Genomic DNA, 27,917 nt, shown 5'->3' with positions numbered 1-27,917 from the left:
TCCAGCCAATGGCAGTGCCTTGGAACTGTCCAGCAGCCATGTATGGCCACAACACCTTGATGTTGGGACAGCAAATTCAAGTCTTTATATAGATAAAACAACCACAGATTAAAGGTTCAACATCTACATTCCTATCCAAAAGATGCTTAAAATGCATCTAAACAGTTGCAGTACAACAACGAACAGAAAACATAACAGAAAACATCTGTGATCAAGTGGTGATTAAACTCAAATTATTCTGCAGCCAAACTCGAGAGGAAATGGTGGCAAGTCTGAGCTTGACAAGAAGAATCTCTGTTGACTGATGGTTTGAGTTTGGGGCAGCCCTACACATTTTCAAACTTCCACCTTTGCCTCCACCCGTTAAAATCTTGTTCTTTCCACTTCCATACCCTCCTTAACCCTTTACTGTCCCTTTCCTCTAAGGTTTTGAGCTGGTGAAATGTGAGGATCCAGGCATCCCCCAGTTTGGCTACAAGCGGGAAGACAAGGGTCATTTTGCAGGGAGCACCGTGTCTTACAGTTGTGACCCAGGCTACACCCTGAGAGGCCCTGAGGTGCTCACCTGCTTGAGGGGAGAAAGGAGAGCATGGGACAGTCCCCTCCCACTCTGTGTTGGTGAGTTAGATGCGTCCTGCGTTGGGTTGGAGATCCAGAGTGACACAATTTATTTGCAACAAGCTAACCAGCTAGCATAGCTGAATGTTGATATAGGATTCTTCAGCCTGTCTACAAGAGCCTAGACATACATGGTACTCTCTCTTCTCCCTCTCTCCCCTCCTCCCCCCCCTCCCTTCCTCCCTCTTTCCTTTTGCTACTCTGAACACACACTCTTAGCAGCTGCAGTCACACTACGCCTCCACTACAATCAGTGCAACAATCCACACCTTGGGCCAGATGCATAAACACTGTACATCAGCATGCATCCATTCTTCTCCACATAGAAACTCATGCGTATGAGAATTTGTGTGCCTCCATACTACACACACCTCGTGTGCAAATGGCTGCAGGCTGACAGAGATTTGTCAGAAAATATTTTTAACAGTTTTGCTCAGGAACCTACACACTTTTAAATATGTAGCAGGCACGTGTGTGGCACACGTTTGTGTCATGCAGATGTAAAAATAGGTCAGTATACTATTTATATTTTTCTATGAGAGGAGTGTGCTGCCATTTTCATGCATAAATACTGTGTAGACTGTTTATCAACTATTATGTTTTTAATCAAACTACTGCTATACAGGAAATGACTCCATCTTATTTAGATTGTGGTTCCAAGTTCTTGCAGTTGCTTCATAACCTTCTCAGTTAGTTACCAGAATGGAAGTGAAGACATATGAGAATCTACAGTAATTGGTTATTTGGTGTAAAGTATGTGAAGTGTAAATCATTTTTCACCCCAATTGTGCAATTTGTTGGTCAAATACTTGCTGTTAAATGTCTTGAATCCATGAAAAAGCAACAGTACATGCAGTAGGTATGTTTCACAGGTAGGTAAGTTCACGATCTTATGAGATGTATTCTGATTTTAATATTATTCTGTGTTTTCCTGCCCAACATCACAGCTCTCATCTTACTTATTATCAGTGTGTGTTAAATAGCGAGTACCAAGTGACATCACATGGTCTCACTGCCACTTGACTAATCCAAACCAGTGTCTGTTTATTCGGTGGTGTTGTTTTTTTGTTGTTCTCAGCACCAATGTGAAGATGCCGGTGCAGGTGTAGGGAAGCTCTGTGGCGCGTTAAACAGCCAACAGTAGAGCTTGTGCTATTTTTGGGGGCATCCATTTGGTTGCTTTCCCAGCACCTTATTCAATGTATTATCTCATTGAGAATATGCCATTCAGCTCTTTATATTCAGGTTTCATCATGGTTGCAAATCCCCCCTGTTCACATTTTTTTTTTTGTAAAATAAGAGCCTTATAAGGCAGCACAAGTATTGATAGGCTGGATTTAACCCTTACCTGTCTGAGGTAGAAAGACTTCCAACATGAATGTATTTCAGGGTAGACACCTGAGTGAAGTTCACCTGCAGTTCATCAATCAGTCATAAACAGCGTTAAATAATCTGGCATATGTCACCTATAGTCTATATTGTCCCAGGTAACAAATCCACAGCAGTTTTGTGGATCTGTGGATCACCCACGCATCATTCTGACAGCAAACCAGGCAGAAGCTCAGGGAGGAAACATGCCGGAAGCTTCTTAGACATGAGCCAAGGTGATTAAAATAACAATGTCTGACTCCGTTTTCAACCTAAACTGACAGGTATTTTAATGTCTCCATATAAACACCATGGAGCTGTGACTCAGAACACGTTTGTCCTCCCCGTGCCCTTTTCACTGCTGATGAAAATCAGCCAGAGTGAATATTGGTTGCCTGTGAGGGGATTATTTTCTAGCCGTGGGGACACAACTTGGCCCTGTCCAGTTCAGGAGCCTCTAATATGATTATTAGTACAGTATTTACATAATAAATAGATTATGATAATTCATACCAATGCAACAGCTCTGCCATGAATCCTACATTTACAACGATTATTGTTTTAATTTTTGTTACTGAGGTCAAAGCTGGCTCGTACTTGAGGGCTTTATATTGCACCACGGTCTGCCCCTCTAATGGCTGTCAAGAGAGCAGCCAAAATATCAAAAACGCCGACAAATCCCAGTTAATTTTGAATTAGAAAGGTCTTGAATTGCTTTCTTTTATGAGTGGTCTTTTAATGTGTAAATAGAGGAAATGAAAGCACAGCCATTGTCCTTTAAACATTGTGTTGTTAAAGTGACGTCACAGTGATTAAATCTGAATATCAACAGCTGCATGGTAGAAGTGACTGCTGGCTGTTAAGAGATCCTGTTTCAGCGCCTGTATTTTATTTCCTTATATTACAACAGAAACAGAAAAAAAATATGGAACTAAAACCACTTTGTTGGTAATGTGGCTGTAGTCAAATACAGTATATACTGTGTGTGGGCACAGACAGTAGGAGAGAAGAAACATTCAGCTTTGTCTTTGGTTTCCAGCAAAGTTGATGCTTAAGACGCTCTCTGCCACGTCTGAACATCACCGGCCCAATAAAAAGCCGATAGTGTTCTCTCCTCCAGCATCTACAGAAACCTGCATCACATTGCCTTCCGATTGACGAGGAGCTTTTTTGTCTTCCACAATGAGTCGAAATTACAAATACAGTTACAGCCAAACTGGTCTGTGTTCGTACAACAGACCAGACTGGCAATACTGGGAATGCAAACGACAAAAACTGAACAATATTCTAATTGTAAGGGTAAAGTGTATCGTAGAACTTTACATTCATCTCATAAAGTGGCAGATGAATTTACATTTCAAACAACTGCAGAGAAGGTGGAAATCAAGATTGAAGTGGCAGAATAGCTGAGAGTCGCAGTTCTGTCGTATGCGATGCAGCTTGTTAGCACATAAGGCAGGAAGACGCTCTTGCTGTTTTATGTAATTGTCTTCTCTTTTCACAATTAATGGAAAAACAGATTTTATTTTTGCAGATAAGGAAATGACATATTTATTTCTGCTGCTCAGAGACCACAGCTTGTCTCTCGGTGGTCTGTTCTTTCTTGTGTGTGGCTCTTTTTAATTTAGTTAGCTCATTGGCTACATCCTGTTAGTTCTTTCTCTCTCTCTCTTTTCTGTGGTTGCTGTGATTCAATACAGAGTTAGCTTGTCACAGATTTATTTGACAAACATAGTCACAACATCACCATCATCCTCTTCATTGTCCTCCTGTTTGAAGGAGCTATTTTCCCATCTCTGAGGAAGCAAAGAGACAAAAAACACTTTTAGCCTCCTCTTGACAGTTGAGATATGGCCCTGGAAGAAAAAAGTTAACAAACCACTCGCAATCTGATGTTGTTTTGGAACATTTTGTTTTTTAATATTCATGTTTCGGATGAGGGTAGGAGTTGGTAATTGGAGCGCTTTGAAAATTGCTTTGCATTTACAGAGCTTTTGTGATGTCAATTCATTACTTAAGGCTAAGAAAAGCCTCAGTTCTTCCCATTATTCTTGACAAGATGCTTTGGCTTCTGATGTTGCTTTGTTGTTTGATGTTGTGTGTTTGTGTTGTTGATTTTGAGAGACTAAGCTTACGTTTGGCATGTACCTCAGGGTGTCCCGTCGAGTTGCTATAACTAAACTATTGTGTTGAAGTCATGTGCACTGCACTCACTACACTCACAAACTTCAGCAGTATATTATTAGCTTGAAGCTAATGAAGCACGGAACTGGAAGTGCTGAAAATCAAAGTACTTGTGAAGTATTCAGCGTACCTCTGTTGTCACCAAAGTTCCTAAGAAAAAAAAAATGGCCTTTTTGAGTTCAAGAGAGAGAATTACACTGAGAAATTACCCTTAAGAACTCTAACTCCTCCTACATTATTATGCCCAACAGTGTTGAAGTAATACCTTAATACATTATCTTTAGACAGTAACAGAGTAATAAAAGGCATTTTTAATGAAATTTTGATCATATAATTACATAAACTGTGTCCAGTAACATGTTGCCGCCTGAAATTAAATCTCTTGTTATACGGCATAGCTTTATTTCGATGATTTATTTCCAGTAAAAACAAACAAACAAACAAACAAACAAACAAACAAAAAGAACACTCCTGGAAGCTGCCCGCCGTGCCAAAGTGAATATATCACTCTCAGAAGCATTTTAATCAAGCCTTGAACCGCAGTGGGTTTTAGGAGTCTCTGCACAAATCGATAATGATTTTTAGCATCTTTTGTTTGGTTTGAATGCACAATTGGCTCTGAGAACATCCCTGTTACCATTCCATTCATTGACACCGCCATACTGCATCACAAATCACAGCTATTACAGGAATTATCAGTATAAATGGAGTTTGGAGAATCAAAATTCACTGCTTATGACTGATATTATAATTTGGAAGTAACTTGTCCAGCATTGATGCTCAGAGAATGACACTGTAAAACTGGTATGATCTCCTGACTGTGTTGCTCTGAATGTACAGGTATCATTATGGTAACCACAAGCGCGCAAGGACTTAAAAATGCCATTGTTCTCTCACCTAAAACTCCCTCTTCAAGACAACGTTAAATTATTTGGGTCTTAAAGAAGGCCGCCAGCTCTCAAGGATGAAAGGATGAGGTCATTGTTTAGACTTGGGTTTAGCCAAGAGGGATACACAAAGAGTATATTGAGTTGGCAGCTGTCCCTCCTGTCAGTCAATGGTAAGATGTAGCCCATCACATTAGTGTGTTTGACTGCTGTGTCAGTAATTGATGTTAATGAGAGAACACAGGTGGAATGGACTTTACCGGCAGTGTGCTGAAACATGCATGGTAACCTTGATTTATCATTTCATTAATAAAAGTAATGACTTCATTTACGCTTCTGTCACCTTTATCTTATTCAGTCCTCATCCTGTTGCTACTCATTCTCCATATTTTATTCAAAACTTGTACAGTTCATAAAAAGTGAAACAAATGGATTCCCTGATTCCCCTCTTCTTTTTTGTAGCTGAATGTGGAGGCACGATCACGGACGAGCCGACCGGCCGTATCCTGTCTCCTGGTTACCCTGCTCCATATGAACACAACCTGCACTGCATGTGGAGCATCGAGGCAGCCCCTGGAAGCACTATAAGGTCTGCGCAACACTTCTTTGTTTCCTTTTGTGCGCTCTCTAGTTTTCTGATTACATTGTTCTTTTCCAGGCTTTCCTTCAATCTGCCACCTTTCAATATACTTTCAATTTAGCCCTCCGTTTGCAGTGGTATTCATCACTTTCACAGGCTGCTGTGTAATCAGTCTTCAATGGGCTGCTGTTGGGCCAATAGTTGAGTTACTACAGGGAGAAGGAGACAGCCACAGCTGAGTCGGGCCCTCAGGTTTAAGACTTCACCACAGAAAGTAAAATATTTAAAGTTGAAGGACTGTATGTCTCACAAGTATGTGCAGTGTCATGACTTTTATCACCTTTGGAAAGGGGAGGGTTGAATATTTGCTCCAGCGTTGTATTTATTTCCTGCTCTATTCTATGGGCTATAGTATGATCTTTTTTTCCTTTAAAGCTTAAATCTCCATCCACCTTGATGGATCATCAAGGTCATGGTGTCCTATACCTCATCCGGGGGGGATCCACGGATGCTCCTGTTCAAATTGCGGGATGATATGGTACATGTAGTGGAAGAGCCTCTCTGTCAGCAGCAGAATATTGAATCACCCCAGAGGAGAGGCATCCGGGATCACGGCTTATCATCCATACCGTTATTTGATTCGATATGTTGTGATTTGATTTGGTTTTATTTGATTCAGATAATTGTCTCCACTCTTTGATTTCACTTTTTGATAATTTGATTTTAAGACCAATTAGCTACACATTATATTTGCCACCACCCCCAGCAATGCTGCCTCCATCCTGCTCTATTTTTCTTTGTGTGGTGACCATGTGTGCCTGCTTTGATGTGTACATAGTGGATGTGTTGTATCCTGAAGCTTTCAGGGGAGAGAGCAGATGTCACTCCTATTTTTTAACACTTTTTTGCAATTGATGCAGCAAACAGACAGTTATTCATTTAGATTGTATCATGATTTAACTGAAACAATTCACTTTCTTTACCTCACTCTCTTTGTTTCGCCAAATCCACCGCAACGATTCAAAGCCTAGCCGATACACTTAGTTTACCTCTTCAAAGGCATTTTTAATGGTTCCCCAATTTGGTCTCCCCTTGCCTGTAAGATAACAAAGCCTGAACTGAATTATTTTAAGCGAAGCAAAGTATACACAGTATAAATTTTTAACAAGATGGTGTCCTTGTAGAAATCAGTGCCTTAACCTGTGTAATGTTAATGATATTCTCTCTCCTTAACTGCAAGCGTATTTGGACCAATACCAGCTATACGACAGCATGTATTAAAATGGACAATGCTTGACGATACGCACAAGCACGTGGAGATAGATTCAGCATTGATATATTGCAGAAATCAGAAATGTAAATGAATGTATTTAACAATAATCCCCCTAAAGATTATTACAAGCGCGTAAAAAGAAACATGTGGAAAAGACGGCAGAGAGCTCAGTGCTTTAAGTTTGAGGGCTGTAATCTCTCCTTCCAGGGATCGGATCATGTTTGTCTATGAAGAGTCCGTGCACATGACAGCGAAGCAGCATTTGTTTATGACTGACAGTACATATTCGCAAATAGAGAATATAAAGCAAAGTCCTTGAGTGGCTCTTTGCTGTGCATTTTGGCACATTCAATTTAAATCAACAGCTTTGATTCATATTCATGGTATTTCAATTTAATTGAATGCATTTTTGGGGAGTCAACATACTGGCGGTTATATACACATGCATAATAGCTCTTTTTATGTGTATTGTATATGCAGATGTCTTCAAAGTTAAAGGAGGGAAAGTACATTTTATTCAAGAAAAAAAAAAACCTTAACATGAAATTTCAATGTTTTTGTCTGTTGGTACCAAATAAAGTGTTGCCATTCTTGTTGTGAAGCCATCCTTAGAAAATCTCTGGTTTTAAGGGATTTGTTTTGCTGCAGTTTCTTCATCGTTTCAACTTCAGTGTGTTCAAAACAATGAACAACACATCCTTCTATGTTCGCCCTGCCCTGGATATTTTTTTTTTCTCCCCGTCATCCATAAATTTAAAATTTGAAGGTATACTGCATATACTCAGTACAGTGCTGTTAACTGCTCTGATGTATTTGTGCGGCGTCCCATAGCTTGCACATCTGACACTATTAGGTCCCTCATGATTGCTCATTTAGGTTCATTAGTGTGTTCACTACCTCAAGGTCCCTGGCATTCCTCAGCAAGGTATGCTCCACATCCATGCCTTTGATCCTACCCACGTAATTCATTATTGAGAAGAATTTGCAATGCATTAGTCGAGGGATTGCTTGTATATCAAATTGTGTAGCTGAGGGTAGTACACTAATCAAAACTTACTGAGTTAGAGTGAGCCTAGCAGTTGTGCCAAATAACAGCAACCTTCTAAAAAGCTGACGGACCTGACTGCTGAGAGATATTGATTGAAGGAGGGAGGAGGCAAAGGGTCGAATACAGACAAGTAGAGATACAACCAAAATTAGGAAACGAGAGCATAAGGAATAGAGATAAGGGCTTCAATTAGCCATTTAAACAGTGGTACGTCCAGTTGTTACTGCCATCAAATGTGTTCCTCAACGAAAAAGAGAAAAGAAAGAGGTATTCGGTATTTAGTAAGAAAGTATATCCTCCAATTTGAGCACTCCAGTCTCGTAAAACAGGGGTCATATACTTTATGGGTCCTATTTTATAGTCCTGCCATTTTATGGCTTGCAGACAAAAACATTGTGGCTTGTTGAAATGGCTCTTTAATCCCTCCTCTGTTTACTGTAATATCTTCTCCCTTTCTTTCACGCTTTTCTGTTACATTCCAAATCATCAGCATCACCGTCAGTCACAGGAGACCATGGGTCTGCATCCCTGGTTCTCTCTGCTGTGAGCACTGAAGGCTCCTGAGGAAACACAGTCAAACTGAGTGATCGCCTTCATTTCAGATTGGAATGACTGGATCAGGGCCGGCATGGCTCAAAGGTAAAGTGGTCGTCTAGCAACCGGCGGGTTGCTGGTTCGATCCTCACTTCCCCCGGTGACCATATCAAAATATCCTTCAGCAAGATGCTGAGCTCCTAATTGCTCCTGATGGCCCTGCAACGGGACGGACTGGCGACCTATCCAGGGTGAACCCCGCCTCTCGCCCAGTGTCAGCGGGGATAGGCTCAATCCCCCTGGTGACCCTTAACAGATCAGAGGTATAGTAAATGGATGGATGGATGACTGGATCACTCTGAGGAGCAGGCTTGTTGTGCTACTGGCCTTAGCGAGGATCTGGAGCAAGCTGTTACCACTCACGAGATCAAAGACCCTCATGAGGTTGATGAGGGCAATGCAGAGTGACAGCCGGGGTTTTATGTCTGGAGTTCTGACCTGAAGGTACACTGTGACTCAGTTTAGAATATCAGACAGTTCCTGCACTCTGATTGGGACTCACGGACATTGCTCAGCAGAGAAGCTGCCCTGTCTTCATTGTTATACGCTGTGAAGACGTTCTGGTCCATGCTGAGGCAGACTCACTCATACAGGTGAGTCGGTCAGACCAGGCTTACTAACCTCAAATGAAATTCCATCTCTTCTCCTCCAGAGTGGATGGTTTGTCCATCCCTGTCATGCAAGGCGAACTCTGGTGGGTTGCATTGGAGATGTTCTTATCTCTGGATCTCCAAGTGCTGCTCTACCCATCTGTCAACTTGCTTGGCTTTCTTCCTACTGATTTCACTTGTTGCAGAAACAACAGGCCCTGCTTTGTTCTGTGTGAGTCGGATGCCTCTCTGTCCCCTCATCAACACCCTTTGATGTTGCCATTGTCAACAGATTACTGGATGCCTTCACAGTGCTGCAGCTAATAGTTGCGGGTGCAGGATCTGTCTGTTTTCTGGGCTTCAGTGGGTTTGTGCTCATGATCCAGCAGTGCTGCACATTTCATTGGTGTCACTGGGTAGTGAGGAATAATCCTGAGATGGTTGTGCCTGATACGGCTCAGGTCCATCTGCTGAGAGTGTTTGGATCTGAGACGTCTCCTTGATATCTTGTCCATGTGCACATCTGTAGTACACGCTGTCCATTTTCATACATGCCTTCCGGGGCCAGGCCTTGTGATCATCGCTCACTCTGGTGCTAAAGTTGCTGTGCATCAGCCATGATGACATTCAGTAGCTGCTTACAGAATTTATGGGTTTGACAGATATGTGGGTTGTGTGGAGGAATAGAGAATTAGAATTCCTTCACATATTCCTTTGCATTGATTGAATGATTGATTGAATTCATTTATTTCAAGCAGTACAGAATTTTTAAAACATAAATGCCCTGAATACAACCAAAAATAATCAGGCAAATACTTTGAATAGGAGACATGCAGGTTCGATATTCAGATTAATTCATACTCATACAAAAGGAGTGGGAAGAAGAAAATGTATTTAATCCGACCCCTGTTTCTCATCAATAACTTAACATATAGTTTTGAAATACATTCTTCTGTCTTTTAACATGAAACCAGAACATTTTGCATGATTTAGTCATGTGCTTTGAACCGAAAAGCTATCATCCCACTCTGTAGTCACATCTGAGCCTTGAAGACGATAAAATCCCTTCATTGCATTGTGCCTGAGGCCGCCGTGTAAGTTTCTTGGAGTGCAGCAATGTTGACCTGCAGCCTCAGCAATTTTCTGTTTATCTCTGCTGTCAAGTCTCTGATCCAGAGCAGGTCAAACCACGGGGCTACATGCCAACACCCAAGACCCGGTGTTGGCTCTCCTTTGGTATTGATGAGTTTTATTATCCGCTTGTTAGACTGCTTATAACCCGAAGCCCTACTCAGCCGCTAATGCAAGACGGCACCATACTGGCTCAGGGCCACCCATCTTTGAAGGTCTTGTGGTAGCTGTCCTTCGGGACATTATGGCCTCTCCCAACAGAAGAAGCAACCCCGAGCTCCTGACTCAAGATGTAGATTCATCCCGAGTAGACTGCTGCATCCTATGTTATGTTCTTAGGTTGAGGTGAGACCTGAGTGTCCTCCCCAGGGCACAGGTCTGGACAGTGTTGACGTGGAAGATAGGCTGTAGTTCATGAAGCAGAGCCCTCATTGTCTGAGAACAAATAGTCATGGGTGCTTTTGTATCTTTCAGTAATGATTTGAGACTTTTCCCCCCCTTTTTTATTATTTTTCTTGCTTTTACATGCTTGTCTTAACCTTTCTTAGGATCAAGTTCAAGTTAAGGAGTTTTCAAGAAAGCTAATTGTTAAAACGCCGGGGCTGTTATGGTGGAAGGAAAAAAAGACATTTGCTTTCTTAAACCTTTGTTTTTAGTTCACTGCTATGTTGTCCAATTTCACACATTTTCCAGATCCAAAATAAGCCTGGCTGTTCTTATATCAGTTTTATAACGTAACTTATGTGTCTGTACATCATGTGCCCTGCAATGCATGAAACGGACAAGATTGCCTCAACCAAAACTGGGTCTTGATGTCCGGAGAGACCTGATATGTTGGTGTGCTTGTTCCATTACACAATGCGGTGTATACGTGTCTCAGCCCTGATGGATGTTCCCACAGGGACGATCAACAGAGGCTACTTTCACACACCGCTATTGATGAGGTTGCCCAATAACGGGGCCTGTTTTTAAGCGTGCATGTGTAACAACTGCAGGTACAGTAGGTCTTGGATGCCTTGAATTTATGGATGCCTACAGATGCATGTTTCATATTGTCTCTATATGTGCAGCAGCACAAAGAGCTTGTGGCTTAAGCCATTAATAACTGAAACACAAAGAAAAGTCCACATCCATTGGTGCACCCACTCATGAATGCACCAATAAATTGCACTGAAAAGCAGCTACAATCTGCAGACTTTTCTTGTTTTGAAGTGATTGATAAATCCAGCCTGCCACATCATGGGTGTCCCAGCACTGAAGCGGCTGTGCCAAACACAAAAGTAGTATAACGTCTGTCCTCACTGTGTACAGTATGGAGATGTGAATGCACCCTCTGATTTACAGAAAGGCTCAATTCTTCTTCTTCTTTTTTTTTTTTAAGTTTCTTAAAACACAAGCAGTTTGATGCTCCATACCTCCTGTGGTATTGCACCTGTGCAGCCCCTGCACCACGCCATAATACTACACGTATAGGCAAAATGAAATAATGAATCAAGACAACACCAAAGATGCGAAGTATTGCTTGTAATACCAACAAAAAAGGGCCAGTTGCCTTTGCACACCTTTTCCTAATTAGTGGCAAGTAAGCAGTTACAAACTTAATCTTGTTCTACATCTCTCCTCTCTTTCACACACACAGTCCCATTTATTTATCTCCGTCATGTGCACACACCCACACACAGTTTTCAAACAACTCCCCACAGGACTCGTGATTGCAGTTAGGCTGTTTTGTATTCGTAACACTCTCGAATTCTCTCTGTATTCCTCATATGAATACAAAATAGTTAAAGCAAAATCAAAAGAAGACCTGAGACATCTCTTCCATCCCTTTCTTCCCTTGCTCATCTCCTCACGACAATCCCTCTGATACTTGATTGAACTATTTTATCTTGTTAAGAACAGGACAAGTGTAGAGTAGAGCCCTGAGCCGTAAACTTCAAAACTTGGCTTCCCATGGTTCCACAAAATGTTAACTGCACCCAGCTACTAAAATCTTACTCCTTCGTGAAGAATACAACATTATTCCACTCATCATTTCATTCTCACTCATATTCTCCATCCTTTCCACCTCAGTCCACAAGCATAAATGTTCAGAAAAGTTGTCTCCAAACAGACTTTTACCCATTGCAAGCTAACTAAAGTAACTCCTAAATGAGCATCTCAGGAAGCTGTCAGGAAGAACTTGACCCTGCTGCACAGCAGGGTCTGCATCACAGCAAGAAGGAAGGGAAGTCGCCATAACCGAAGTTCAGTTTGAGATGGGTTGGTTCATGAAAGGGGAGTCCATCCCTGTGTGTGTTTTAAAACCAGTGAGTAAAAGAAAAAGTGATGGATAAAGGTTTTCATCACTCTTATCCTCTCGCCGTCTCCTCATTTTTTACTCTCGCCTTATCGCCCTCAGCCTTCTCTTCCAGAAAAAGTCTAGGAGAGATTGGCTATGTAGATCCTTTTTTTATAAAAAAGAACCAATTATTCTTACATGCAACCCACGTCCATCCTATCCATCCCAGCGATCAGCACAAATCGCCCCGCTCCTCATCCAAGAGCGTCTCCTCCTCTTCTCTCCATCAACCTCTTATCCTCCTTCCATCATCCACTTTTTTACACCAACCCAGCAGTGATCAGCATCTGTGTGGTTACTGCTCCCTCCCTCACCTTCTGCTTCCCCTCAGCATACCTCTTCCTTTCCACTCACTTTTCCATCTGTCTCTTAACCCATAAATCCGCAACTAGAACAAGATGTCGTTTGGTGTCTGGCAGTCCTGAAGGTTGCATTGGAACATGAAACCTGTCAGCACACAAGCATGGATCCAGTACATGACTGGTGCCGGGTGTCACAGTTGCCCAGGCAAGCTCCCAGAGCCATCTTTCACACTCTCTCACATCCTCGACATACCAAACACATACCTGTGCACACATACACACACAAACACACAAAATTGATTTTCATTTACTTCATTTTGACAAATCCTTTGAAATATCACAGCATCTCCTTCCTTGAGTAGGAGAAGGTGCATAACAAGCATGGGACTACCTGAGGTGTCGACATGACGGTTGCAGAGGCCTCTGACTAGAACTCCTGCTTGTTGCTGGTGCAGGGACGGAGATTCACGGGGCACTGCCAGAGTTTTGACTCTTAAATGATTTGTTCACCTTTTTTTTTCTGTGTCAGTATGTACAGTATATGAGCTAAATTAAGTCAACAATACAACAATAATGTTGATCATAATACTGGTAATAATAATAATCATCACCATTATACATTTGTGGAAGGATTTGGATGGTAGAAGCTTCACCGGAGCTGTAGACTAGGCATTTTTGTCCCCATCATTTACACCACCTCATCAATTCAGGAATGGGTCTTGTAATGGCCCAAGTGTATGCAACAATTAATATTTTATGACATCATTATCCAGTTCTACTTGTTTTATTCTTTGACCTGGGGTTGGGCAGTATCCAATTTTCGACACCTTTTAAATCTCAAACCTCAAATTTTACAGCACTACCCGCTGATCCTCCTAACCAGTGCCTGTGGCCATCAAAACATTAAATACCCATTATGCGATGTACACAAGTGCTATGTTTAAGTACTTAGTTTTACTTATGTACATAATCAATTTGCACAAGTGAAGTCAAGTACCATTGATTGTGAAATGGCTCAGCAAATAGAGGCCCTACTCAAATCTCAAGCAGCAATGCTTTTACCAAAATAAAAAAGAAAGGGACACATTTTAATCAAGGCTATCATTGAAAAGTGCAAATACAGCAACCCCCAGTACTTGAATATTCATGTCAGTAACACAAGGAAGTAACAAATACAGGAAGACACCGAGTGTAATCTTGACAGAAAAGCAAGAAAGCCAGATTTTTTTTCTTCAAAAACAAATGGGTTGATATGTTGCCGTGTGTTTCTTCACGCAGACACCGGTGGAATTTTTACACTGGGTTTTCAATTATTGCAGCGAATCAGATCTGTGGCAAAAAAAAAACAAAAAAAAAAACGAAACATTTGAATATTATTTTCAGCCAGATAATCTTCACCAATGAAAATGACTTTAATAATTTTTTGAGCATAAATGCAATCATTAAAAGCACAAAGCAAACGTAAAGCTATGAACCAATCCAAGGATGCATGACTGATCTCATGATCTCGACCCTTTGCCTCTCACGGTGGCGGGATGATGGTTTATGTCCTCTGCAATCTTTTAGTCACTTGATCGCAACAACATTTTTAAGACCCATAAATGCATAAAAATACAGAAGCGTGGCGTTTGACTGACTGTCATGTGTCATACTGGAGAAACAACTCTGCACATTTCACAAGCTTTTGTTACCCTTACAGTACACCTTAGTTCAGGCGATAGGAAGTTCCTCAACTCCATCATATCTATGGGTATTAGGACTCATTACTTCAGCACCCTTTATCATTAGAGTGTAGATTCTCGTGAGTCAGTAGGTACAAATATTTAAAGATATACTGGCAAAAGTGAAGACAGTTGATGCATTTCTCAGGTAACTAACCAATAACCAGTTACCACTGTTCAATAACATTCCCACTTTAAAAAAAAACAAACCTTTTTACAAAGGTGCAGAAGATCAAGCCAGGAGAATATTCCTTAACACATTTTCACATTTATAAAGACAGAGGAACTTCAGTTGACGAGTTTCAGATTTTTCTGTCGTAACTCATTTCACACAAAAACACTGGGTGTTAGAATGGTTGGTGCACTCTGACCTTTTGATTGACGCCTCATTCAGTAGAACCTTCCATGTTCTACCTCAGACCTTGAAGAACTGTTTCCGACTCGAGTGCATTTTCAGTTCGCTCCTTCTTTTATCCTCGATGAGTTAGTATGTATTGATAATGTTGAGATTGAGATTATTGAGCTTTGAACGATTACTGCGTATCACAGGGCATTATCTATGCTTCGGCGAACACCAGCAGGAAAATATCTATGTGGAAAAATCCGCTCCATGCAAGGGATTAGCATTTATGCTAGTTCAGAGATAATAAAGTTGAAGACGTGAGATGTGCTGCTTTGCAGAGATAAGAGGTTTTAAGGTCTTTTTCCCAGGCTTGGATGCTCATGTATGTACCCGTGTAATGCTGCAGGTGCTTCTAATATACCTTACAGCGTACATTTGTGTTGACATGTGCTGTGTTTGCATCTGTTTGTTTTACACGCACTTCTTTCACAAGCTTCGCGACACGACTTGACAAGTAGGTTATGTACAGTATCACCATGATCGGCCCATTGTGGAGTAGCCGCCGGCTGCAGCTCACACATCAGACAGTATGGGAATCCGAGTCTGACACCAATTATGCAGAAACGGTGGGAACTTGTTACTAAAACCCAACATATCAGTGGGTTGTTGTTTCTCCTATGCGTCAACTGTAGCTCAAGGCGTGTGTGTGTGTGTGTGTGTGTGTGTGTGTGTAAAGAGATGAGGATGCTTAAAAAAGAAAAGAAAAAAACACTAGAAGAACTTTGACTTAATGCAGATAAGTAGGGCAGAGAATACCATTTGACTTGTTGAAATAACGATTTCTGGAAATACACCGATGGACATATCTAAGCTTCACCTTGTCAACAATAAATTGAAATACACACTCCAGAGGACTGTCTTGAAAACTGTGCTATATCAGTATTTTATCACACTGGGACACATCAGGAAAATACTGTTGTTGTGGTGTTATTTTTAATCATTAAAATGTACATATTTACCGTATTTTCAATGAATGGCCTATTTTAAAACTTTTCATATACAGGGCGCACCGCATTATAAGGCGCATAAAATATAAACGACTGTAGTGGCTGGGGTTGCGTTATGCATCCACTAGATGGAGCTGCTCTAAAGGGAACGTCAACAAAACAGTCAGATAAGTCAGTCGGTCAAACTTTATTCGTAGAATACAAACCAACGTTCTGACAACTCCGTTCACTCCCAAAACAAGATAGTGCATTCACAAACGGGGAGGGGAACTTTTCCCTGATTCAGTAAACACGTAAAAGAAACAGTCAGTAAATCAAACGCCAGTGCAATCACAATATAGTAACTCTCGAAATAGTGCAAATAACAATATCTAAATAACTCAACGTTGTCCAAACGTTAATGTCCATACTCACAATATCTCCCAAGCCTCGTTCAGTTGTAAACACGTGAAGGAAACACGTAAAGCTCACTCTTTCAGTTCATTCCTCATCCACGAATCCATCGAATTCTTCCTCTTCAGTGTCCGAGTTGAACAGTTGAGCGAGTACGGCATCCAACGTGCCCGGTTCCGTCTCGTCAAAGTCGTCATTATCCGAGTCAGTGTTGCCGTTGTTGTCTGGCAGTTCAGTGACGATACCGTTTTTACTGCCGTTATTTCGGCGACGCCCCCTGACTATGGTAGCCATAATGAACCAATATTGATCCACACATAAGGCGCATCGGATTATAAGGCGCACTGTTGGTTTTTGAGAAAATTCAAGGTTTTTGGGTGCGCCTTATAGTGCGGAAAATACGGTAATGAAATAAAGAGGGTGAGGAGCGTTGTAATCATATAAAATTATCGATTTATCGATTTTTCACAAGTAATTGAGTCATTGATACGGTTTTTATATCATCAGTCCTTTATATCATAAATATTTTATAAGATGGAGATATAGTTGATAAATATAAAATATATCATTGTTGTTAACAATAGAATTTAATCAGATGGAAAGTAGCAAAGTTCAAATACTTTGTTTCTGATGTTTTTCAGGTATTTTTCCTTTACTTGACTACATATTTATCTGAAAACGTTTTACTTTTACACCCTGCATTTTAACACACATCTGCACAGTCTACCCTTCACTTGTTTCCTTAGTTTTGCTGTAAAAGGGAGAGAGAAACAGAGAAACACAAGCAAGATGGGGGTAGATAACTTTTTTACTCTCTTGCAAAGCTGGAAGTAATGTGCTTAAAAAAACGAGTTGCCACTTCCTACAAACACGAGTAGGAGAGCACGTCCAGCAAAGGTGAAGAAGCTTGTCGAGGACACTAATCCTATTCAGTTGTAAAAAGAAGAGTTGATTTAGAGCAATACACCGTACAAAAAAAAAAGATTTTACCTCTCAAGAACTGAAAATAGGTGCCTTTAACTCACAAAGGCATTTGTCCTTCCTTTGTTCCTTAGTTTTGACCACAGAATGGAAAGAGCCCGCCACATATATTTAGCTTGAAGCTCATGGTGCCTGACAATTAACAGCAGCTACAGCAACAAAACAAAAGCAAAGCTGCCAGGTTGATGGTGGCTTATGGTTCACCACGAACAAGCACGTAACCAGAACGGTTCTAGTTTGTTTGTTTCCTGCTCTAATGTTTGTGGATTACTGAGCACCCGCCTTGATAAAGAAGTCATGGATTATACTGGACCGTGAGCTTGAGTGTTGTAACCTGTTATTTTTTTGGCAGTTTTGTTTGTGTTTTGCTGCTGTAGATGTCATTCACCATTAGCTTCAAGCTAAATATGTGTGGCTGACTGTTTCTGCTTTCTGGTGTCACAAAGAAGTGATGAAGGAGGAAAAAACATCTTGGGTGGCAAAACACACTTTTTGGGTGAAGTTTTTCTTAAAAAACAGGAAAAAGAGTTACTAGTTCTTACCTTATACTTGTGAGTACAATCAACAGCCTGCACTGTTCTACTTTTACTTGTGGGAAAAGGTTGAGTTACTTCATCTACTTTTACCAGTCTTTTAATCTGTACTTGTACTTGAGTAATTAAGTGTGTACTTTTACCATTTCTGAATTTTACACTGGTAGTGTTTTGGATGTTATGAACCTGAAAGCTTCAGTTTAACACAAGTTCACTGAAAGGCATTTCTGTGACATTCATGCAAGATGTCACGTCCTTCCAGCAGCAGAACTTATCAAAGAAACACCGTGTCCTTGTGATTGGCATTTATTATGTATAAAGTTGGCGAATCAAGTTTAACAGTGTAACTAGCATCCTTTTTTTTCATGTGCAAATTGGATGGTTGTGGGGGGCGGGGCAGCTGACATTGGGTGAGAGGCGGGGTTCACCCTGGACAGGTCGCCAGTCCGTCGCAGGGCCATCAGGAGCAGTTAGGGGTTCAGTATCTTGCTCAAGGACACTTGGACATGGTCACCGGGGGAAGTGAGGATCGAAACAGCGACCCTTCACTTGCTAGACAGCCACTCTACCTCTGAGCCATGCCACCCTTAAGTTGATAAAATACTTTTTTATTTTCTTATAAGCAATTAAATCTGAATCAGTGAAACACTTGAGAAACTGTAGTTTTTGATTGCAAACACAGTCTCAAGCCTCTTATCTGCTGAAGAAAGGCAGTCCATCCCTGCTGAGATGATCCAGAACACACACTTAAACATGCATACACAAGCAGCATAGCATTTTATACTAACACACACAAACACACACACACCTACAGTACATTTCACATCCAGTGGACGACCAGCTGCCTGACAGCTGTCGAAGCCAAAAGTAAAGTGTATATATTTTGACAGCATGATTTTTTTGATGTCTAGACCGAAACTATTCAATGCCGTGGCAGACAGTTTCTTCAGACACAATGGAACGTCCATGGAATGCTCCGCATCTGGTGTCTGTGATTCACTTGAACGCGTCGCTCATCTCTTCTTCATACCCGCCTGTATGTCTGCCCTCTTTGTTCCTTTCATCTATTATTATTTTAATCACTTTCGTGAATTGATTCCGCTAAATTCGCAGTATTTTGATTTAATCCCTTTAATCCCTCCTCCTCTGCTCTGACTCAGCCTTTGTCATGTTTTATTCTTCTTTCATCTGTCTGTTTTGTATCATGACATTTCATTTTAGCCTGTGTATTAAACAAACAAATTATTGATCATAACCTTTGGAGTTTCAGAGGATGCTTATCATGTGATAGAGCAACCTAGGCTTGTTTTTAATGGCAGTACCTTGGGTTTTTGTTTTGGCGTGTGTGTGTGCGCGCGCTCCTGAGATTGGGTTGTATTTCATTTTAGGCTGAACCATGAAGTTTTGCAGAGATAATGTATTTTTTTTTAAAGAGAGAAACAACATGCGCACTATCAAATCTCTGTGGTGCTTGGAGTAAATCTCCCTCTTTCAGAACGTTCCCCAAGAAGTGTAACAAATACTCTCACACTCGTGTTTCTCTGCTTTTTTTTTGGAGTCAACATCATAGACTTCATAGAACGCTAATTTTATGGTTTTTGAAGAATAAATGTGATCTTTAGAAGTACAAAGCTAACGTTAGGCTCTGAACAAGAGCACATGACGTCAGTGTCACCCAACGAACAACCACCAACCACACTTCTGAGTTTGGTGGGATGATGTTCAATGTTCACATCAACCTCTGTAGTCTCTTTAGCAACTTGTAAGCAACCGCCATTTAAAGACACACTGGTAGCTTTGAGGTTTTTGAGAGTGCCTACGATGTATTTATTCCCATAGTGCAACATGTTGAAATCCAATCCGAAGCTTTTTTTTTTTTTAAATATGGTCATTATTACAGGCATTTAACCAAAAGTCCATTTTAAAAAGCCAGAGTTTGTGTGACATTCAACAATGCTAACTTAATCCTAGGTTCCAGGCCTCGTGCCACTCTGTGGTTCAGTACAAAACTTTGTCATCTCTTGAAGCCTCTTCAGTATTTGCCTTTTTCTCTTCTAGTCTGCATTTCCTGGTTTTCCACACTGAGGAAGTCCATGACGTCCTTCGGATCTGGGATGGGCCCCAGGATGGAGGGGTCCTGCTGAGGGAGCTGAGTGGCTCAGTGTTGCCCCAGGATGCCCACAGCACCTTCAACACCGTCAGCCTGCAGTTCACCACAGACTTCTTCACTAGCAAGCAGGGCTTCGCTCTGCAATTCTCTGGTGAGGAGGGAGGATGATGAGAAGGAGATGAAGGGGAGATTAGGTTAAATAGCTGAGCAGAAAGAAAGAAAACTCCTCCACTCACAGATTAGCTGTGACATTAACGCTTCTTTTTATGTAGACTAGGACCCTTTTCATGTCACTTCACTTCCTTTGTTGCTTCAGTCTCCACTGCAACCTCCTGCAATGACCCGGGCATGCCTATTAATGGGACCCGCAGCGGTGACAGCAGGGAGCCTGGGGACCATGTGGTGTTCCAGTGTGATCCTGGTTACATCCTGCAGGGGGCCAACCGGATCACCTGTACTGAGATCAATGGTCGTTTCTTCTGGCAGCCAGACCCTCCTACATGCTCAGGTACTCCATCAACGCTGCATGCAGTCACCAATTACTGCTGATAATGCTACACAGACTCCCAACTAGACTGAGTGTTGTCACATATTTAGATCTACCACTGAATAAGAGGACTGATAGGACCGGTACAAAATCAAGTATAATGAAGACATTTTTACTTTCACAGCTCATGGAAATATAATTTATTCATACAATTTCTGTTGGCAGTCTTTATGAAAATTTAAATGAGCATCATTTCACCACACAAAAGAAGAGATCTGAAAAGTAATCTCATGAAGTACTGTATGTTATGCCCTACTCTCTGCCTAATGAAGACTACTGCATAACCTCTGTGGCTCAAATTACTTTTGTGAAAAAGGTAGACAATAGTGATTCCTAACAGACTCCTTAATTGAATCCTAAGTGGAAACTAAACTCAATTGCCTTGTGCTCCAGACGTCCATTGAAAGCTGTGCAGCTGACAGTAGGAGCTTAATAACCTCCCTCTCAATAACTGTACCGACCTCCCAGTCAGACCTTTACTCTTTTACAGTAATTTTCAAATATAGGATCACACTCAGTGCTCTCCCAAACAATGTGAAGTAATTAACAAAGGCAATTAAGACCCAATCAGCTGCAGCGTTTCATTAGCGCTTAGCTTAATTAGTTTTGATATTTTCTTTAGTGAGGGGTTAAGAGGGAGAGTGCTGTAATAGTTAAAGGTTAGTACAGTAAACCGCTATCAATGAGCATTAGCTACACACAAATTAAGCTGCTGTTGCTGAAATGGCCGGTAGTGAAACCATAGAAACAAGAAGAGCAAAGAAATGCACACTGGACTGAACACGGAGTTCACATCAAAGGAGAGAAACAGACAAAGACAGGATGTAAAGCAAACAAAGACACCCAAGAGGGAAGTGATTACAAAGTAAAGCAGGAAATGAAAAAGGGCAAATTAAAACACAAGGACACAAACCAGAGACACGAAGAACAGAACTTAAGAGTCCCCAGGAATATAAGCTAGGAGTCCAAAACTGCAACTTCAGGACGGAACTCTTTTCAAACAGGACTATGAAAGAGACTAAAATATTATTTTAATGTTGGAGTAACACTTATTTACTTTTTATAACGTAACTAATGTGCTGCAAACTGTGTGAACTTAATATCCATTCAACAGGACAGAATACATGAATACAGCGATGTCTTTTTCTTGTCGAAGGCAATTTATTTTTAGATTACTATGGAAAAAAAGCTATAACAAGTGTTTTTCCACCTTATTGTTTGATTTTTATAGTAATATTGAATATTAACTAATTTCTCCCTTTTCATAGCTCCGTGTGGGGGGAACCTGACGGGTCCAAGCGGGCTGATTCTTTCCCCGGACTATCCTGAACCGTACCCCCATGGCAGGGAGTGTGACTGGACCGTTACTGTCACACTGGATTATGTCATCGCTCTGAGCTTCAACCAGTAAGCTTCACTATGAATCCAGGAAGAAGTCGGACATTTCACCGAAATTGTATTCTTTGTATAAAAACTCACATTTAATCTATATATTTCCAGTTGTAGCTTCATTTAATCATCAACTAATTTCAGGTGCATCCAGTTTTAAGCCTCCATACACTTGATTTAAATTAGAAATGTTCTTAAACTATGTTGTGTGCTCTTGTGTATCCAGATTCAGTTTAGAGCCCAGCTATGACTTCTTACACATCTACGATGGGCCGGATTCTCTCAGCCCCCTCCTGGGGAGTTTCTACGGCACTGACGTCCCAGATCGCATTGAGAGCAGCTCCAACACACTCTTCCTGGCTTTCCGGAGTGATGCTTCCCTTAGCAGCAATGGATTTGTGTTGCAGTACACAGGTATGCACTTCTGTCGAAATGAAAAAACTATCATGGATTTTTCACGTCATCCCTATACAAAAGAGTGTTTCATCATACCGCGTTTTTGTTTTTGTTTGTTTTTTCCCCTTTACCACGATTCTGAACAAAACTGTGAATTTTAAATAGGATATGAGGCTTTATCCCCTACACAATTCACGTTTAAAATTCTTCTGGCTGAGTGTGAATGGATTTCCTCTCTGCTGCTTATCGACCTTGCAGATTATTTCTTTTTAACTTTCTCTGGTGTCTAGTCCAAAGCAAGTGAGATTAGTGGTGTAAAAATTGCTTCAGAAAAGGACGAGGTGCAGCATCCCGATCGCCACCCTCCCGTTTGCTCTACTTGGGAATAATTATTGATCTCTGCCTCCTCTAGTAGCCCACTAACACAAAGAATTATGAAAATGAAAATCCTTCAGCATATGGGTCTAAGCCCTTGTGTTGCCGCCGCACAAAAAGCTTCTCATGAATACTAACGCAAAATATTTTTCCGTCTCATATTTAAAGCTTAGCTGACCACAGCACATCATATCAGGGACTCAAGTCAGGTTCTGTACATGCGGTGGTGGGTGATCCCACAGCGCCTCGCTGCTTGTATGTTGTACCCATTTTACTCACAAGCATACAGGCACCAAACGAGCGCTAAATTAGACAGGGCATCTTCTTTAAGGGCTTTGCTTGAGAGAGCACTATTAAATCTTCCTAAATCTCCAAGCCTCAATTACGGCTGTTTAAGGTATCAGACATTTAACCAATTCCAAATTGACCCAGAGTACTCTGTTTCTTGGCCGGCGTTCAGGCAATTCAACTGATTCTAGAACTCTTCCACTCGTGTGATTGACCTTCGCGATTGATTTGCAAATTAGACATGAATGGAGTGTACCGCATTGTTTTGGTAAGGCAGTCTAACTCACCTTCGGTGATATTTTCTGCAGCGTGTGTGATACACTGTGTGAGTTTGTATGACCAATCTGGAAGAGCAGATGGACCCAGTATGAGGCTCAGAAAAACTCCCTCTGCCCACTCCCAATTCTCCACACTAATGAACCATAACCAAATAATATATAAATTACCTCCTCCCTTTCAGACTAACAGCATGCCACTGTGCATGTTTGGCTGAGGGTTCGGGTCTGTTTGGTGAGGAAAGAGCACGTTGACGAGTAGACCCAGTTAGTATTTGGTCAGCCTGCCACTGAAAATTTCATTACAGAATCTGCCTGAGGTGCTGTCAGTCTGTTTACCAAGCAATCTCTCTGTTTCCATGTCTCTGGCAGTGTCTGATTGGGCTCTCCAGGGAAATATGTGGGCAAAAACTTTCCAAGCCTGAGCCACATTTGAATAACACACATAGACACGGACATGGACAGATTTACAAAAAAAAAAAAAAGTAACACACACATCCACATACAAGCATCTTCATACTCACATCTGTCTAATCCAATGCATTCACCCACTCCTTGGCTCATTTCTACTTCACATCACATCTCATCACTTAAACTCCTTTGAGTATTTTCCAAAACAGATGATTCCTCTCATCCATTTTCTCTTGCACCTACAAAATGCTCCAGGGCAACTTCATGCTAAATCAACCATCGTCTTGTGTCCGGTACCCAACCACATCTAATGTCTGCCACATCTGTCACGGCCCCAGTGTCTCCTGCCAGGTGCGCTGGTTTAATGAAGGCAGGAACAAGGGAAGGTTTGGGTCAAAATTGCTCCCGTGAAAGGGCGCAACCTGTCTAGAGCAGGTGCCCTGAGATGATGGCCTCGTAACTGGTCAGCAGGTCCCCAGCAAGAGAAAATGCTGCACGATTCAGTGCACAGCAGGAGTTTATATGGCAGATGGTGGACCAAGAGAAAAGTCACTTACAATATGTTGTTCTTCATTTGTGAAGTTAGACACAAAGTAAGGGAACAGTTTAGCTCTGGGACAGGTAACAACTGGCTTGTTTATTCCAACCTCACACATTGATTTTTTCTCTGAAACTATCTGAGAGGTTGCCCGCAGAAACTGGCAAAGGGCAGACCCTTTCAGAAAAACATGCTTGGCAGGTGATTGGATGAACCATCTGCCTATCATGGGGCTAATTTCAACCAATCAGATCACAAACTGATGTTAAAGCTGAGTGCAGTTATTCAGTGCAGTTCTTCTGCAGCTCTGTCAAAGAAAAAATACTCTCCAGCTCTGATGTAACTGATGCTACTTGCATCTGTGCCAACCTCTGAGAGAGATTTGCTGTCATCACACCTAAAGCACTCCTGTATATCCTCAAAGGATCACGGTGTCATCATGGTGTCTCAAGTGAACTTGTGAAACCAGCTGCCTCACCGTGTATTGAGCTCTCCAAAGTCCTCTTTGTTCGACTTGTGGGAACACTCCAAACCACGCCCTGACACGGGACAGTGTCTTGGCTCCAATTCAGCTGGAGGAGGTGGGCGTCAGCGTGTAACTGCAAACTTGCATTTGCACAAGTAAAGTCACAGAAGTTAGACATGAAATCTTGTGACCAAGACTGGTTGTCAGCAATGGCAGCTCAGAACGACTCTCGTGGCAACTGCTGCCTTCGCAAAAAAACATCTCTGTGCAGCAGTAAATGAAAATTGGTGCCTTGCGCTGTTGGCCAATTCTGTGAATATGAGCAAATAAGCCAAACAGTCAGTAAAGATAACACGATTCTTCAAAACAAAAAGACACATTGTGTTGTAAGCATGCTCAGGCAGGTCAGGCTCTGAACAATGTGAGCATAGGCCAGCGGCTGAGTGTGGAGGAACAGTTGTGCTTCAGAACAGCATTGCAAGGCAACTGAGCCAAGTGTGATTGCCCCCTCAGTCAAGTTATTCCTGTATGTATCTGAATTGACCTTTTCAAATGGTTGAACCCACATTTTACACGTTTGGCTTCCTTTAGTTGATGTTTTGACAGTTCAGACTCCTGCACATCCTGTCTTGTCGGACATTCAAAGTTTTCCTGCCCAAAGGAAACATCAAACTCACCTCGCCTTTTTGTGCGTGTGCAGTCATCAGATATTGAGGTGAGCTGTTGGACTAGACTGGACTGTGTTTAAGCTCCAACTAAATTGCTTTTGACATTTTTCCCATGTTTATTCTAGCTCCAGGAGTGTGAATTGTGCCGAATTGACAGGCCTCCTCACACATGCACATTTTCCACCTAAGAACAATGTGATGGTAGATTGAGCAAGACATCTTTGTTACGACCTCACGAGCAGTGATTGATATGTGGTTGGAGTACAGTGTGTGTGAGTGCATTCAGGGTTTGTATGTGTGCGAGAAAGAAAGCTTGCGTATGTGCATTGTCTTCTCTAGTTGACTGCACAGCAAAGTGTTGTGTGCAGTCAGCAGACCTTGGGCCAGAGCAATGCCACTCTCAATCAGCTGCCTGTCTATCTCCATAGCCATACATACCTCCAGCAGCTACAGATGAGAGGGCGCCATCAAGGGCTCCAGAGAAAAATGGCTGCCAGTGAGATATATTTGCTGAGAGAGGAAAGCATAATAGCAGGGAAAAAGAAAGTGTGAAGAAAGCTGCAAAGCAGTGACATAATGCATCCAAAAATATCTCTGAAGTATTTCTGTTTAAGGATCACAGCTGCAGATTGATGTAAAAATCACTTTTTCCCAATACCAACATGCCTTCTGTTACTAATTTTCCACTGTGTTACCTCTCTCCACAGAGAACCCCAGGGAGTCTTGCTTCGAGCCGGGTTCGGTGCGCAACGGGACACGGATGGGCACCGACCTCAAGCTGGGCTCCACTGTCACCTACCACTGCGACAGTGGCTACACACTAGAGGGAGACCCGACCCTCACTTGCATCATGGGGGGAGATGGCAAACCAAGCTGGAACAAACCCAAACCCATCTGCATTGGTAAACACTGACATCTGGAGACAGTAGTTAGGAAGACAAAACACATTTATAGGTTCATCACATGTAAACACGCATGTTTAATGATGTGTTTTTGCCCTACAGGTGTATGTGAAAAACATAGCTGGTTTTGCTAATAGATGCAAGGATGCAGCTTTAATTTAATCTGTGGTTTGAGAAACGCTGCTTATTTTGCATATCTGCTCCTCACACTCACAGCAAAAGGCTGGTCTCTGACATTCTCTCTATATCCCCCTGGAAAGCTAGTAAATGATGCCCGACACCAAGCGAACGTGGTGCTCTCCGTGTGAAATCCTCAGTTATATATCAGGTGGAACACGTGCTTGCATTACGCATGTTTCCCCTCAGGCGAACAACACATTCACATGTGTGGGATCTGCACTTGCACAAAGGTGCAAGCATGCACCCAGCATTTTTGAGGCTTTACGAAGGAATGGAGATTTGAGCTTCATCTCAGCCAGGCAAACCCAGAGGGACACTTGGAAAACATGGCAATTTCAGTGTGGCACACCTCAGGGACATCTTCCACCCAAAGCCCAATCAGACAAGAAAAGTAATTTAGGAGTGTTAGAACAGAAGGGATAGAATAGCAAAAGATGTGTGTGTATGTGGGGGGGGGGGGGATTACCAATCTGCCGGTGGACCATCACTCTCTCTGTCCTTTCTCTAGCCCCATGTGGTGGACAATACTCTGGTTTGGAGGGAGTGGTCCTGTCTCCTGGTTATCCTGGCAACTACAGCAGTGCAAGAACTTGCCTTTACTCTGTGGTGGTTCCAAAGGATTACGGTAAGCCAAGTGATGTATTACTTTAGTGGCAATTTTGTCCACAGTAGTTCAAATGAATCTCTAGTGCTGTGCTAAGGAATGCTTTACTTTCACTGTAGAATCATCATGATGAGAAAAAGTCATTTATTTGTTGTTGTTAGAAAAGCTGCAATTAAAGTGTAAGGTGGGAAGGCCCCGCCAGCCCTCTGTCTACAGTCGGTTCCCATATCAGTGTGTCTCTTTGCCAAACACATACTTTCATATTACTTTGGTGGAGCAATTTGATCACTATCTTACATACCAGGCACCAAAAAAAAAAAAAAAAGCCGTCTGAGACACCCACACAGACACACCAAAAAATAATTGGTGTCTGGAAGCTGTGGAGTTTTTATCTACTTTTTGCCCTTTCCATCTGAAAGGTCACAGCTTCCTTACAATATGTGATCTGATACCGTGTGAGCAGCAAATCACTCAGAGAGCCAAAGCAATTCAGACGTGAGACAAAGATCAAACACGCATATTCATAAGCAGACATGTTTGCACCAACTCGGTCACAAGAATGGCTCTGACGGTCTCTTTTTTTATCACTTCCTTCTGGCTTTTTAATGAGTTGTCAGCGTTTTGCCTCTCAAAGGCAAAGCTCAAGTCCCATCATTGTTAAATTACACCAAACAACAGAGAACGGCATGTGTTTCGCTTTAGGGTACTTCACCCGGTCTCCTCTTGAATGTCGAGGTCATGACGCCCATTCAGACGGGCCGGCGATGTTCCAAAACGACTGGGCACCCTTCCCTCTTGGAACCTGTTGGCAACATATTTCACTCAATGAAGTCAAAGCAAGGGAGAGCAAATTGATATAATTAAAGTCCACATT

General features: G+C 41.9%; 1 protein-coding gene and 1 long non-coding RNA gene across 2 annotated transcripts in view; one reads left to right on the top strand and one right to left on the bottom strand.

The window, feature by feature from the left end:
- Positions 1 to 27,917, top strand: part of csmd2 (CUB and Sushi multiple domains 2) — a 280,010-nt gene that overhangs the window by 176,022 nt on the left and 76,071 nt on the right. The window contains 8 exon segments of the mRNA XM_086193866.1: positions 427 to 618; positions 5,520 to 5,646; positions 19,953 to 20,155; positions 20,321 to 20,512; positions 21,820 to 21,958; positions 22,167 to 22,354; positions 26,065 to 26,259; positions 26,948 to 27,064. Of these exon segments, the coding sequence (XP_086049992.1) occupies positions 427 to 618; positions 5,520 to 5,646; positions 19,953 to 20,155; positions 20,321 to 20,512; positions 21,820 to 21,958; positions 22,167 to 22,354; positions 26,065 to 26,259; positions 26,948 to 27,064 (1,353 nt within the window).
- Positions 26,082 to 27,850, bottom strand: LOC147240975 (uncharacterized). The gene is made up of 3 exons (XR_015111302.1): positions 27,756 to 27,850; positions 26,906 to 27,040; positions 26,082 to 26,230 (listed from the first exon to the last, which is right to left on the bottom strand). It is a non-coding gene; the product is annotated as an uncharacterized LOC147240975 (long non-coding RNA).

This window comes from Aulostomus chinensis, chromosome 22 (genome assembly GCF_037954235.1).
Source record: "Aulostomus chinensis isolate RoL2024-O1b breed Wild chromosome 22, RoL_Achi_v1.0, whole genome shotgun sequence".
In the NCBI taxonomy this organism is placed as follows: Eukaryota; Metazoa; Chordata; class Actinopteri; order Syngnathiformes; family Aulostomidae; genus Aulostomus; species Aulostomus chinensis.
This window is presented reverse-complemented; position numbering and strand designations above follow the sequence as displayed.